General features: G+C 37.6%; 1 protein-coding gene across 1 annotated transcript; it reads right to left on the bottom strand.

Annotated features, from left to right (window-relative positions):
• Window positions 1-10,972: 10,972 nt before the first annotated feature.
• LOC139744035 (uncharacterized) lies at window positions 10,973-14,871 on the bottom strand. The gene is made up of 3 exons (XM_071654497.1): window positions 14,856-14,871; window positions 14,209-14,493; window positions 10,973-11,067 (listed from the first exon to the last, which is right to left on the bottom strand). The coding sequence occupies exons 1-3, from the start codon at window positions 14,869-14,871 to the stop codon at window positions 10,973-10,975; spliced, it is 396 nt and encodes a 131-aa protein (XP_071510598.1).
• Window positions 14,872-15,712: the final 841 nt, after the last annotated feature.

The following is a 15,712-nucleotide window of genomic DNA, read 5'->3' on the forward strand; positions in this document are numbered from 1 at the left end:
CATTATTATGAGACACGTACAACAATAAACATAATAAGTACATGTATTATATACCACTATTCCGAAGGTTCATTATTCCGAAGATTCGTTAATCCGAAAATAGATCCGAATTACAAATCACAAATATTGGTGAACACTTCTAACGCTTTACGGAAGTAAATCCGAGCTTTTGCATTGACAATATTGATTCGTACGTTTTGCTTCTGCAAAGATCTTCCGCACTCAATACTTAGAAATCAGCCTCAAGGGCGCAAATTTAACCATTCTCTCCCTGGACATGAAGGAGCCATTATGATGGGCAGCCGGAAAAAAAAAGGAAAAAAATAAAGGCCTCAATTTTTTCCTGAAGGACCTTTCTTTCCTCGCGAGTTTGATGATAAATGTCAGACGTCTACATCCAGTGATAGTCTTGGTATTCTTGTCTTTACTGATATTCACGCAAATAAGTCTCAAATTCTTGGTAATTGAATCAGACACGTTCGTCCGTTATGATTAAATTTGGTGTTTCGTCCCGCGTAAGTGCTTTGGTCCGTAAAACTAAGTCAAGGCTTACGCCTATATGAGAGCTGAGAATGACTGCTGCAAACAACGATAGATTCTTTTTTCTTTTTTTTTTCTTTTTTTTTTGGGGGGGGGGGGGTCAAATCCTGATTTTCTTTTCAAATAGAGGGTTACTTCTTAAGCAGTAGGAACTCAAAATTTTTAAGCTTCCTCTTTCCAAATTTCATCCAAGGGTAGTTTGGATTGCCAAAATTGTAAACTTTGATGCTTATTTCAGTGTAACTCTGTTTCCAGCAATAGGAAACATATATATTGCTGATTATTTTTTTACCCATCATTGCTTGTATCTCACACTCCATCAGAACAGAAGACATGTATCAAATTCGTCGACATTTGATTGATTTGAACTCAAGGAAGGAGCGCACATATCAAACATCATATAATGTAATGAAATTGTATGGATATATTTAACATGTGTAAATGATAACAGTTTGTTTTCTTTGTTTTTTCCCCTTTGGTGAATAAAATTCTAATCACGAGTTCTGGACAAACATGGTGAATTGATAGAAATAGCATCCGAAAACACAGGGTTGAATGATCGATACAAACGAAACAATACTGCCCTTATAGGTTTTGGCCTAAAAAACGCATATATTTCGTTCATTGATCTTATCCGCCTAAGCGAGCCGCTTTTAAAGCTACCATATACTCCTCATACAAATCGTTATAATGCAACTTCATACAAAGCAAAGGCAACATTTGTAATAACTATGACCTTTCAATATTGAGTGTAATGACGTCACTGGAAGCCGGAACCGCACGTGTGGGTGAAATGCACCCATGTAGCCTCCAATATTGAAATTTGTTCCTTTGGATTACTCATGGCTTGATACACCAGGAATTCTCATCAGCATCCCTCGATCCGTATGCATGCTGGAGTGGGTAAAAACATAAAATATCGGGTCTCCTCGAAGACAACTTTCCATCTATAAGACTAATTCATTTCATATGCTCAGAGGTATTCCGGATATTCAAAAGTCCGAACATGAAATAAGTTAAGTTCATCAGAAGGAAAAATGGTTCTTTCTGACGAACTATGAACTATACCTCGTGTTTTGTTTTGTTTTAATTCAAGAACCTTCCGAATAACGATCTTGGTTTTTTTTTTCACTTTCGGATTAACAAACTTTCGGAATGATGAATCTTAACTCACATTCGGATTGACGAACTTCGGAATTCATACCTTACCTCATTTCAGTTTTGGAATTACGAACGTTCGGAATAACGAAGTGTAATGTGTATTTGCACCATCCTATTCTCGGTTACAGTCCGTTATTCCGAAGATTCGTTAATCCGAAAATGTGATAAGGTTTGTTATTCCGAAGGTTCGTTATGGACCCTATTTCATTGTCGGATCAACGAACCTTTGGAGTCACGAACCCTATTTCATTTTCGGATTAACGAACCTTTGAAATAACGAACCCTTTGTCATTTTCGGATTAACGAACCTCCAGGTATAGGGAATTTGTGTGTTTCGGATTAACGAACCTTCGGAATAATGAACAGCACCCCCTATTCTCTATCGTCTAGTAGATACACTTACTGGTGGAATGGCTTAAATACAGACGCTACGATTGTTTACCCCATTAACAAAGTGAAACTATGGCGAGTCTAGAGTGTAAGAGAAAATTCCAAATGATAGTATACGAGAAGTGTTTCTCATACAGTTACACAACATCAATGAATCGCAATATACGAGACGATTCCAAGGAGATGTAACTGTAAATAAACTCCGTTGTTGTATCTTGAAAACATATTTCGCACTTTGTTGATCTTAATAAACCGGAATTTGATGAGGTGATTTATTATATGATAATTGTCTTAGACTTGCAAAGATGGCTAGTTTTTTTTTTTTTCATTTCTGTAACATTTTTTTTTTCTCCAAATCCACTTTATGCCTCCAAAGCGGATAACCACCCCTTCCCCTTTTTTGCAGTCTCCGTCAGAATTCTTTCTATTGAAAATGCAGTCCCAAAAGATAGAAATTATGATGTTCTGCGAACAGATTCATATTCTGATACAAGTTAAGAATGTTGTGGTCTCTTGACGGAAATTGCGTAGTATGCTTTTTTTTTTTAACTAGCAGATTTGTTCGTCGAATGAGTGAAATGTTCTGCTTCAAACTAGGTTATTTGTACATTAATGAAATAAAAAGGCGAAAGCGTTCATTTCTTATGGATTTAAGACAAGTATGAATCAGAGAACCTTGAACAAAATCTATGAAATTTCTGTACGAATGAGCATGTTGCTGGTTGTTATAAATCACTTATAGCTCCCTCTACCGATGATAAGTATTGGCGTAGCGCTTTCTCGTGAAGTAGCATCAGCTTTACTAACCAATGAAATGTAAAAAGAAAACTGCAGTAATGCTCTCAGCAGCAGGTTTTTTCCCCTCTCTTGTGTGTGTGTGTGTGTGTGTGTGTGTGTGTGTGTGCCAGTGTGTTTGTCTGTGTGTTTGTCTGTGTGCGTGTCTTTGTGTTTGTGTGTCTATGTGTGTGCGTGTGTGTGTTTTATATACTTGCCTAAGCTCCTTTTACACAACTCACATTGGAGAGCATAGGATACGGGGAAGCAGACGACACTTTCTTGTTATATTTAGATCGTGTATCACAAATTCTGATCATTTGTGACCGTGCACCTCAAAACGAATATAAAGTCGCACACACTGATTTTGCGTGAGGACTGAAAATAAGTGAAATGGGTCAACCTAGCCGAACTTGACCAACCAAAAAAAAAAAAAAAGACATCTCGCAGAACCTTTTTAGAAGAGAGTGAGTAACTTGAGAAATAGAGTTCAACCTGAACATTTAACACCGTGGTTTATCAAATTATATTGATTATGGCATATGAGAAATTGCTGCACTGAAGTGTTTGAAGGTGTATGTGAGACTGAGAAGTAGAAGAACGAGGAGACGGGGGAGGGAGAGAAGTTAGCAACCGAGTAAGTAAGGAAGTCTTCAGTAGCAACATAAATTATGATCTCTTACTTGTAAGATCATATAGTTGGTTTCTCACCGCTTTCAGATACACCGACTTATCGCATGCATATACATCGTTTTTATTTCTTTGTGTATTTAATGAGACCCTAAAATATTGAGCTCGGCTTACTCCAGGGATACTACGTATGGTACTTTGATTTTTCCCCCCTCTCTTATTATATCTCTGTTTTCTCTCACAATGATTTCCTTGCCACTCATGTACATAGTCAGCCACGATTGATGATGAATCAATGTGTATTATCGTGTTTTCGAAAGTGATTCGCTGATTAATATTGTACCATGCAGAAACTATAAATGACATGAAATGAAATGGAAAATATGAGACCAATAATTTGCACTGAGTTGTGAAATCGCAAATTGATACGACTTGTGGATTTACTATGAGTTGCATCATCCAGATTCGGGTCCAGCACCCTCGGAATGGGGCAAAATCATCACAGAATATTACTTGGGGGACAGGAAATTAATAAGGTTAGATTAAAAATCTGGCTTCGGTACTCAGATGATCATGTTGATTCCGTTGTATGCCGGCAAAATGCATGACTGCTGGAGAAGAAAATACACTGACTTCTAACACTGAGTTGGAGAAGGAGGTATAGAAATGTAGTGAACGTAGGAAAAGTGAAATATTGGGTGTCTGCTGTATACCTACTTGTCGGGGCTACAGGATTTTTCGCGTGTCACGCTTCAGCAGTTTCGCTGTTGGCGAAAGCAGCCATGTGATGCGAAATGCTGTACTTGGGGCTACCGATACTTGGCGCGTCACGCTTCAGCAGTTTCGCCGTTGGGTTTGTCCGGGTTTGTGGAAGTGGTGTGTGGTTGCTGGAAGTGAGTGTGGATGGTGGTGATGGTGGTTGTGTGCATGACAGTTGTGTTTGTTCCTGTGATGGATGTATCCACAGGTTGCGTGAGGGGCTTGTGCTACTCATGGCGACCACTAGGAAGAATTCCGCCCAAACATCCGGGGGTTGCATCTCTGTTATTGACGCCTAGGTGTTCTGCATGAATGATCCTCCATTAGCCTAGTCTTTTCTTGCCAGACGCTTTCCCTTAAAATCATGAGAGAACACCATCAAAAACAACAAAACCACACTATGTTGTGTACGTGAAAAAAAAAAAGACTAGGCGCGTAGATACTAGACCCTTTCTTGTCCGAAACCACAATCCCAGATTTCTGGTGAGTATGTTTACAACAAGTTGTAAAAAGTGGTGACTGTCTCAATACACTTAACTTTACCCGTCATCCCCCAAAAAAGGAACCTTGACACGAAGTATTTTTCCATTATGGTCGAGGATTTAAGTTCTAAAAGGACTGGGGTGGACAATAGATAATGCAAGTCATCTCGAATATCTCAAAATCCGCAAGGATGGAAGAGTTGCATCATCCAGATCTAGAATCAAATCCTCAAATTTTGGTAAAACCATTAAAAAAAATCTGGTGGTCGATAAAACACGGATAGGCCCAAATGTGACTTTGGCACTGTTTGGCACCCAAATTAGTGATACAGTATGAGACCTTCAGACACAAGGTCTTGATAATTATGCATAAATCGTATGGTAGTATCTATCAGACCCACTGATTTCTACTGAAGTAGAGAGATCAGTGATCACGACCTTAAGAACTGTCATGGTTCACGAGTAGCCCATGAATATGTATCAGTTTCTTTCTTGCACAGTACGAACTTTCCTTGGACATTGCGAATTGTGATTTTGCGGTGCATTCACCTGGTAGGCCTTAAGGTACTGGTGTTAACCCTAGCAAACCCCGCGAATAAGCCCCGCCTGCTCATACTAGCGATGGGTATGAGGCCATGCAAACATAAATAAACGTTCTATGGATATATTACGTCCTCCTATTACACGTTGTAACTCGAAATGCTGCTCAAACAATCGTTTCGATATACAACATGTAATTATATATAAAACGTAACGGTATACGAACAGAGCATTTAGACACATAAAAACGTCGCATATGCACACACTATATCCGATCCCTATAGTCTGAAAGGGGGTAGGATATAAAATCTATTGTGTGATATTACAAAGTAGTAAAGCCCTTGTGAAGGGCTTTATATAAGGTTTTATTTTTGTCGTTAGTGTTCCATGTGTTTTATTCACTTTATATTTACACGTCTGCCTGTCCGCACATGGTTATATTTTTCGTACTTTATTGATAATGGGTTTGAAGGGAAAGCATATTCTAAGGTCTGTTTTTTTTTTTTGTATTTGTATTTCTAAGGTCTGTTTTTTTTTGTATTTGTATTTCTAAGGTCTGTTTTATAGTTTCCCCTCCATTTTCAACATGTTCAACATGATGCAGTCGATAGCATGTATTTATTTCTTCCTCAATCTATTGTCTTTATACTATTTCGATGTATGCAAAATATGCATATTATATTTTTTTCTCCGTGCTGTATTTTGTACATTGAAAGTCTTTGTTGAAAATGAAATAAATGAAAAGAAATAAAATGAAATAGAATAAAATAAAATAAATGAAATGAAATATTGAATGGAGAACGACATCAAAAAAGAACACGAAAACACACTCAAACACAAACACACACACACACACACACACACACTTGGAAAAATTGTGTTCGGTACAGATAAGTATATCTACCAATGTCGTACTGATTTATGACCTATATAGAGCATATAATAGGGAATAATGAACCTATTAATAAAGGATAAAAAGAATACAACATACAATTTATTTAAGAGGAAAATATAATGACAGAAAACTCATGTAGACAGGCCTGAATGACTTAACCACGCTGAAACCATCGTATTTACGATACGATGTCAGAAAGTACTGATCAATCGTCATTGCAAGAGTCGTTTGAAGAATGGGCTAACAATATTAAATTCATCTCTATTGAAATTGTCGATGTTTCACTATAATTCGATCCAATTTACCCTCTGTCAGCCGAGATGAAACAAAACAATCATACTGTGCTCTGACCTATACGTGACTACTCGTAGAAAGCCTTGTAGAGGGATGGAAATATGAACGGTGTTTTTGCTGTTTGCGGAGATCACAGACGGATTATAAGTAACTTCTCTCTGTCTATTTCTCTCTAGGTCTCCCTCGTTATATAATAATTATTTATATACAAGTATACATATAAAGATATATATATATATACGTGTATATTATATATATATATAATTATATATACATATATATATATATATACATATATATATATATATATATATATATATATAATATATATTATATACTAGTATATATTGTGTGTGATTGTGTGAAAGAGAGAATGTGTCTTTTATCCCTTCGTTAAGTTACAATATCTCATCTACCTCCTGGCATGAATTCTCGGAATCATTCTGATATACCATGTTTGTTGTTGGTGTGTTGTTGTTGTTGTTGTTTTTTTTTGGGGGGTGCCGCTTGATCTTTTGAATTGATATATTGTTTTGAATGGCTATTCTTTTACATTCTGGACCGCCACTAAACCTTAAAGGTTTTTTTTTTCTCCCAACTGTATTTTTTTCTGTTACTTTAATAACGATAGATTGTTTTAAATAAAGTGAGGCAGATCAAAGAACCGAGACTGTAAACAAAGGAACGTTGGAAGCTTCTGAAATTATTGGACATTATATTATATGGGATTTATGTGTTTTCTCGTCCAGAAAAAGAAGAATATTAAATTCAGTTTCAATACTGCATGCATTTTAGCTATTGATGGCAGGACAAGTGTTGTCTGATTGCCGTTTGTCTTCAAACTAAAGCTCAGTACGTGATAATTTGAAGCCTTTTATCACGCCCCTCAATCTTGACACAATCGTGATTCATTATTGTCTGAATCAATATATTTAGATTATTTCGCATTTTGTAACGTTTTGCCTTTTTTTACTTCCGAATTACAGCACGTTGTATTTGAAGCCCTCACTGAAACGTGCTATTTTTGTAATATAATTATCATGATTTTCTGATTGTTTTAATGGTTTGTTTAAACCGTTGTTTGTTTGTTTTTAAGTCGGGCCACTAAAAATGAAAGTTGATGATTTTGGCCCATTGAGGGAAAAAAGTTAGTATCGAGCGTTGTTTCACACACACACACACACACACACGCCATCACACACACACACACATAATATGTAAACGTTATTTCCAGCCTTAGAGAGATGTGCCTAATAAGAATCAATGGAAGTTTGAAGGTATTAAAAAAAAACAAGATTATTTTTATCTTGACGGTCAAAATAGGTCCCTTTTTACAATCTTTTTATATTTTTCATGTTTTTCTTATTTCTGTTATAACATGACTGAGCCTAGACACCAATTGCAAGCCAAGTTGCTCGAAAAGAATGTTTTACCACTTATTTCTGTTGATGCAGAAAAATGGTCAAAACCTCCGTTGCCTCTGTGTTCCATTTTCAAGCACACCCAAAAGTAAAAGTACATCGCTTCAACTATACTTGCATAATTATGTGGCTGCGACTAATGTCACTTTCAGTCATGAAATTTTTCTGATATCAGGGCCCTGTTGCATAAAACCCTTACCGCTGGACTTACCGCTCCTTTCTAGCGGTAAGTCTTCAAATTAGCGGTAAATTTTATAATCCGTGATGCTGATTGGCTGTGATGCCTAATTTTGATGGTAGTTACCATTGAAATTCAATGGTAAGTTTTATGCAACGGGCCACAGGGCTTTCCTACATCTCCAGTCGGATTTTGATTGAGCTTCATTGTGCTTTTTTTGCTTTAACCTATTTGATAGAGGATATACTTACATGAAAACTAATACTGAGTAGTGATTTGATAACACTCACACAATTCTAAAGCATTCAATTCCAAAAATATCTCGTTTTTGGAATTTTGGTTATCACCGAGGAAGGCAGTTATGACTGACTTCGTTCCCAACTCAGAACACACGTACGAATAATTCATGAGTAAACAGAATACACATACCTTAAAAACAAGAAATACGCACGCACACGCACACACATACACACCCACACACTCACACACACGCGCGCGCGCGCACACACACACACACACACACACACATACACACATACACACATACACACATGTATGATCATCACACATTGTCACACGCTCACACCCACATCAGGTTACTCTCTCCGTTCTCGCTATCTCTCGGCGTGTCTGTCTCTTGATTATGACGAAGGATAGAGCAGAAATCCATCACATTTACTGCCATGATCGATACTGTTCATGGGACTAAAGCGCTTTATTAATTGGAAGGCCATTGTCCATATTAACAAAACGTTGACACCGTGTTAAGTATCAGAATTGTACACACCATATCCTTGACGCATGGCATATCATATCTTTTCTGGGGTTCTTATTTCTTGTGAAGGACTCGTGAGGGCGTTAACACAAGAAACCAGTTAACAAGGAAAACGAGAAATTATGCGGACACACAAAACCTAATTAAAAGAGACCTTAACGTTAAGAAATCCAATATAAATCCAATAAATCATGTACGATGCCCAACGGTTTAGCCGCGGCACAATGGGAAACCTCTGACAATCTAAATAGCAATACCATACTGGTACAACACTTTTATGTCAATGCAATCCACTTTTTCGTTCTTTTTTTTTTTGCGGGGGGGGGGGGAGGATCGGATCAATGTGACTCACAGTCACAATCAGTCACACAATACCTGATATAATGGTGGAAATACGATTATGCCTTTGACTAGAATCACGCTTTAGGCGAAGACAAAATGAATTGAATAACTTTTATCTTTTAGAGACAGACCTATTAAATTGGATGCGAAACAGATTATGAATAAGATTAGTCAGTACTTAAATTGTTTTGAAGTTCGAGAGCAAATATTGTTAATTCTATTTTGACGGAATACATCATTCTTTTTTTACAAAAAAAAAAAGAAGAAAGAGCCTTCGACAGTTTCGTTTAACGCCATCAGAACACACGTTTCAGCTCTATATGGGCCAATCTAATTTCGGAGCGTGGGTCTGTTTATTTTGTATAATCGTGTGGTACGTCTGTGAAGCACTGTAGCAAGCGTGCTGGGAAAACATAAAACAAACAGCACCGGGGCATACATTATACATTCTGAATGACATGGTTTAAATGTGACACGTTAACTATCAAAACACCGTTTTCTCATACGTCATTATTCACGTGGGAGACCGAAAATGTGAGACCTTAACATTTAGAAGTTGGTCTACAGCTAAAATTGGAGCCCCGAGTTATCTTCTAAAAATACAAGCGGTTATACTTCATGGGCATAAAGTTGACTCCGACCACATGGAAATTGCACAACACGCACAATATACACACAATTGCTAGATATTATAATAAGTGATCACTCATTCAAAGGGAAAACTAAAACAAACAAAAAAACAATCTTTTTCTCTTAAGTTGGTTTGAATGAGTGCATTGTTGTTCTTGTTCTTGTTTTGAATTCCTGGCTCTGTTTCGAACACTCATTAAAATGTGAGTCACTGCCAGGCAATAAATGAGTCCTGTATGACAAGATTGATGGTGTAATATCTATGAACATTTGCATTAAAAAAAAATCGCTGTCACTTTTGACAGGCTTTTGTCAATGACGAACAACCGACAATTGTTGTTATTGTTGTTGTTGTTGTTTTTTCAAGAAAAATCTGTCTATACACAAGAGGATAATGCTAAATACCCCTGCTTTACAAGCATATCATATATACATTCTTGGGAGGTGGAATCGCGCACTTAACGTCATAAAACATGTCACGAAGTAAATCTTCGTTGCTAAAGAGCCATATTTGAGATAGAAATTCTATCATGGACGACAGATGTCGTAACTGGTGTGACTTGAAGGAATACAGTTATAGCTATCAAAGTATTCTCGTTATCATAGAATCACTGACGTTCAGTTGCGAAAGTGTCAAATAATGCAATTGGAGAAGCCGATGAGAGTCACAGAGATGTCTCGTTCGAGTCAATAAAGGCAGAACTAGGCATGTGTTTTACATATCGTAATTACCTAATTATATTCTCAAAGATATTTCCTCCTTCATGAACTGAAAATCACAGTAATTACAATACTTGTATCGATTTATTTTGTTGGCGCACTTCTCCCATAAACTATTTACAACATTGTACATCATCAGGTTTTCTCACTACTGAAAGTATAAACGCGTCTACTGGAAACAGCTGTCTACAATAAATTACATATAATTTTTCTTGAAAAAATAGCTCTGAATTTGGTAAGAATAATCACATACGAAATAATGATACAAAAATAATAATAATCAGGGCGAAATGATTAAACGATGTATCGATTGTCGTGAACAACTGCATCGACCGATAACGAAATTCTGCACGTAAAACAAAGTCACAGTAAACAAAACGTCAACTTTGAAGAACGCAATTCAACCGGGGGAGTTTAAAGGTGAAAGGTCAGAGATGAGAGTCAACGTTCCTCCAGTGAGCTGTCCATGATTTCTTGAATGAGTCTAAGGATCCGCGTTCGTGGATGACTGTCTACTAGGATGTCAACATCTGCACCTGCAAGAACAATACGAGAAAAAGAAATGTTACCATAGAAATTATTTATTGATTAGTATTAATTGGATTGCCTAACATTGCTGTATTTTTGTCAACAATGACATAACTTTGATATTTTGTCCTAAACGTACGCATTATACTGAATGGTCACTATTGAAGCTCATTTTTTTTTTACTTTCCTTTTCAAAGCACGCACACACACATCAGCACATATACAAACACTCAGTATATCCCCAATGGGGTGTGCTAGTGTGTATATACCAATTTGCTTGATCTTGATGGAAGTACAGTGAACTGTTCTTGATAACAACATATTTGATAATGCATCAATACCGCCGTTTAAATACATGAGTAGGGCATTCTGCTCCATCGCTACTGAAAGGCGATGAATTCAAACGTCACCGTTCGTTTGTTTGTTTGTTTGCTTGTTCGTTTGTTTGTTTGTTTGTTTTTTTCAAGCAGTTCATTTCATTTCCCTGACCTCACAACGTATCAAACTGTGAACGAAATAGCCTTTCTTTTGTGACCCAGAGATTCGTTGAGGGAAACACGCACAAAGATAAGCGAAATAAAACTAGAAATGAAAAAAAGAACGAAAAAGTTCAATCTTGATAAAAATCATTTACGATGATGACCTAAAACGGGAGACACGATTGCGCAAGCACTTCTTTTTCTTTCGCTAGAGAAAATTGTTACTTCAGTGCTTAAAAATTGTGATTCCTACAATGTAGGCCTTCAAGACAATAACGAAATCAAGGGGGTAGGGGGTGCATTGATCGGCGAGAGGTTTTTCGATACATGCATATTTTGTTTTTAATCCGCCCTTCAGTTTTATAACCAAGGATTTGACTTTGAAACCAGTGTTACAAAAAACAACAACAACACAACAACAACAGGGACGATGATCTCAGTCTTTGGCGGGAATGTATTGCCTCATTTCAGCTCTTAACCTACATCCCTCTGAGCACGTCCGCTTCAAAGAAAATGTAATGCTGTGTTGACGGTCATAATGATTATGAGCTTATCAACTCTGACGAATATGAATCCTGCGACAAGTGCTATTGTGACGTCATAAAAGACCAACCAACGTTGATTTTTTTTTATTTTGTTGTTTTGAGGGTAGACAGAATTATCTGAAGAAAGGTCACATCAACAAATTTTTCATTCTCTTTCTCCCTCTCTCTCCAATACACACACACACATGATGTATCATGCATACACCAACATTAATTAGAGATCCTTTTGAAATGTTTCATCAAATTATAATTTCATGATTGGTTGGTTTTCTTGAAGGCAATTTGGCACTTGAAAATCTATAGACATTTTATGTATTTAAATTTTGTTATTGTAATCTTAAAGAGTCGAGATGAACGGTTTTTCCAACAAGAACACAAGACTATAGGACGAAAATCTTCATAATACACATGATTGGTAAGATGTTGATGATCAAAAGAGTGCAATGGAAGGTGAGCAAAATCACATACTTAATGTATCTGATCCCAATTGACAAGTGTCTCATAGTAGAAATCATAGCTGATCTTGATGGAAAGTGGATTTCATTCTACGGACAAATTCTTCAGAAGCCTCGTCAAAGACATTAGAATCAATTTCCACCTGAAAGACTAAATGAATAGATACACAAGGGCATAAACTTGTATAAATGTATAAAACGTTTTAACTCGATATCGCGCTTCACCATTACTGATGACGTTGTTACCTATGGATAGGATTTACTTCAGGAAAATCATCTTTCCATTCATTTGACTGAGATGAGTAATATATCGCGTGAGATATTTGTATTTTGCTGACGGAATGATCAGATTACTAAAGTTGTCATTGAAAGTCTTCGGGGTGATGAAGATAACATACAACATCAATAGGTGTTTAAGGAATAAATGTTATCAGATTCCGAAACGATTATCGGTGATACAGATATTGATCAAAATTGCCTTGCTCCGAGAAGAAACGCACAACTCGATTTCGGTTTGTTGTTGGTCTCTCTCTCTCTCTCTCTCTCTCTCTCTCTCTCTCTCTCTCTTTAATATTAATCAACCTGCTTGACATCCTGATTGTTCAAGTTTATTTTGCATGATATTTACGCAGTTTTGTACGGTAGCAATTTTTATTTGCTTAAACACAGCGCATATCCTAACTTAATCATCTCGTCTGCAATTGTACTCGATAATATGTGCCCTAATTCCGCAAATTGGCGCGGTTTTTCTGTGAATAGTCGACCCAAGTATGCATCAGTTCTGGCGATGACAAAACCACCACGTTGTTCCACTCCCAAACGCTGAGGAGAATAACCTTACTAGAGCGGGGGGGGGGGGGGGGGGGGGTAGGAAACCACGCATGGTAGACGTTGGCGGTCAAAGCAATAAACCGGCGGAAAATTGAGGTGAACAGGGGAGCAGGCTCAAAGGAATGCATCTCCGCTTTCTTATCGGCGGATGCAACCACGACTCGAGAGCTTCGTTTTCGAACTGCATTGTGTGTGTGTGTGTGTTTTTTTCTTTTCTTTAGCTCGATCGAACATTAAAGTTCGGACTTCATTCTTGCAGCACGGACGAAAATCTAAAGCGTGCATCTTATTATGTTCTCTTTGAAGAAGAAAAAAAAGACTACTGAGCAATCTTCGAATTTGTCAGCTGAGCCTAGCAACTATTTCTACCACGTCAGTAGACTCCATGCCCATTACTGTCATCAGAATGTTCTTTTTCGTTACTGATATCATCACCATCACATGAATCATTATCACATTCAGCTCGTACACTCGACAATGGGAAGTGATAACCGACGTCAATCTTGAGCGTCCAAGTTAGTGATTTTTCCTCATTCACTTACTCAAGAAACACCTCGCCCTTACACATGGACACGCAAACATTTGTACACACATTGTTTTACTAACCGTTTCATGATAATTTCATTTCATTTTCTTCAGCGTAGAACCTATGTACAAAATCAATATTCTGCAGAAGTTATATTCATGCATGAGCTCCTTGAAATCTAAAACAATATTAAACAGACGAAAATATGTGTTTTAAGTCTTAATACATTAAATATACATTCATCCATGATATGAAATGTCATAATGAGCATTTACAAACGTTGAAGGCCGTTTTTATTTCTTTCAACACTAACCTTCATTAGAAAGAAATGCCGATGCTGGCTGGAGAATAGCCTCGTCTTTCTCGGGCAAGAAACTTTTCAGATCTATCGTGGCGGGGTCAACGGCAAGGAGGCGGGCGGCGGGTGATTGCGGGTTGATGCTGGCGGGAACGCTGAGGTCTTGGTCGTCTGCAAAGAACGTTCTTTTCCCAATGTGCACGTGGCACAGCTTCGGATGCCGGCCTTGACAGAATGAGCTCTTTGAGCAGAGTGCAAGATGTAGTGTTGCCGAGAGCGCAAGGAGAACAGAAAACAGCGCTGTAAGGAGAAGAGAGAGAAAAAAAATGAATGAAAGATAAGACACATGAGACACATTGAAGTGACCATGACAATTTTCAAAATTGAATAGCACATTTTAACGAAATTTCATTAAAAACACGAAGATGGTATCATGTCTGAATATTGTACACGTCTGGATTAAGTTATGTGATATCCCGGCACCAAAGAAGTTTCCGATCTTTGCTGAAAACTCTGTAAAGAAAATACACGCAATAAAGACGAAAACGGGGTGAAATCATAAAGGTAAGAGAGAAAAAAAGACAAAACAATTAAGCTTTGCAAAGCAAAGCTGGTAAGTGCTCATGATGAGAAGAATCCTTCAAAATTACTCAGGAGCTCACATTGTGATAGATCCATGGCTTCGTTCGAGTTTGTTTCTAACTGCTGAAACAGGGGGAAGCGAGTCTGATGAATCTTTGGCTGACTTCGGTATAGAAACTGCTAGACGATGGGCATCGGTGTGTGCAGGTGCGGTTTGCTTGCGAGCGTCGGTGAGATTGAAACCAATGGGGAGAGTTGTCTCTATTTAAAGGAAAACAGGCATCAGCTCCCGCGCTACTCACGCCGTCACCACGCGCAAAAAGCCATCGCACTGATGACGTGCGTTCCTCACCAATAACAACATACAAACAGTGCATGGGAGACACGCAAGCAAAGGCCTCTGTGATTCACTTCAACATAAGAATTATGAAGATGATCCACAGTGATTCACAGCTGTGGCTTGTGAAAACTATATTTTCATAAAATCTACAAGTAAAAGACCGTGAAAGTCCGTCAATAGACATAAAAAGCTTGCAAGGCTTCCAAACACGTATTCAAATGCCCACTTAAGTAAAAGAAACATAAAAGAAGAATTCAGACACATGTCATTATAATCAACATTGCCATATTCAAATTTAAAAAGGCAATAACCAGAAAACCTACTTTGACATTGCAAATGAGGATAGCTAACATTGTATAAGTAAGGTTAAAGGGATTGAAATGCATTGTGGGTCGAACCGCTTTTTCTTCACCTCGCACATCAACTTCATGAGTGCAGAAAGTGCCACCGATTGCAAGAAGTACATGAGATAATGACTTGAATACTCAAAACGGGTTAATGTCTTGCTGCGGCCAGGGTAATGGCAGACATCCTGTGACTACAACATGTCTCAAACAAGAAAATACAGAATATTATACGATGTAAGATGTGAGTGAA

Source organism: Diadema antillarum, unplaced genomic scaffold (genome assembly GCF_040938485.1).
Source record: "Diadema antillarum isolate AM-2024a unplaced genomic scaffold, OU_Dant_1.0 seq00001130_RagTag, whole genome shotgun sequence".
Classification (NCBI taxonomy): Eukaryota; Metazoa; Echinodermata; class Echinoidea; order Diadematoida; family Diadematidae; genus Diadema; species Diadema antillarum.

Excerpts from the sequence above, each read along its gene's own strand:
- LOC139744035 (XM_071654497.1), bottom strand. Across the intron at positions 11,068-14,208 it reads GGCATTTCTTTCTAATGAAG|GTGCAGATGTTGACATCCTA; the intron begins GTTAGTGTTGAA and ends TTGTTCTTGCAG.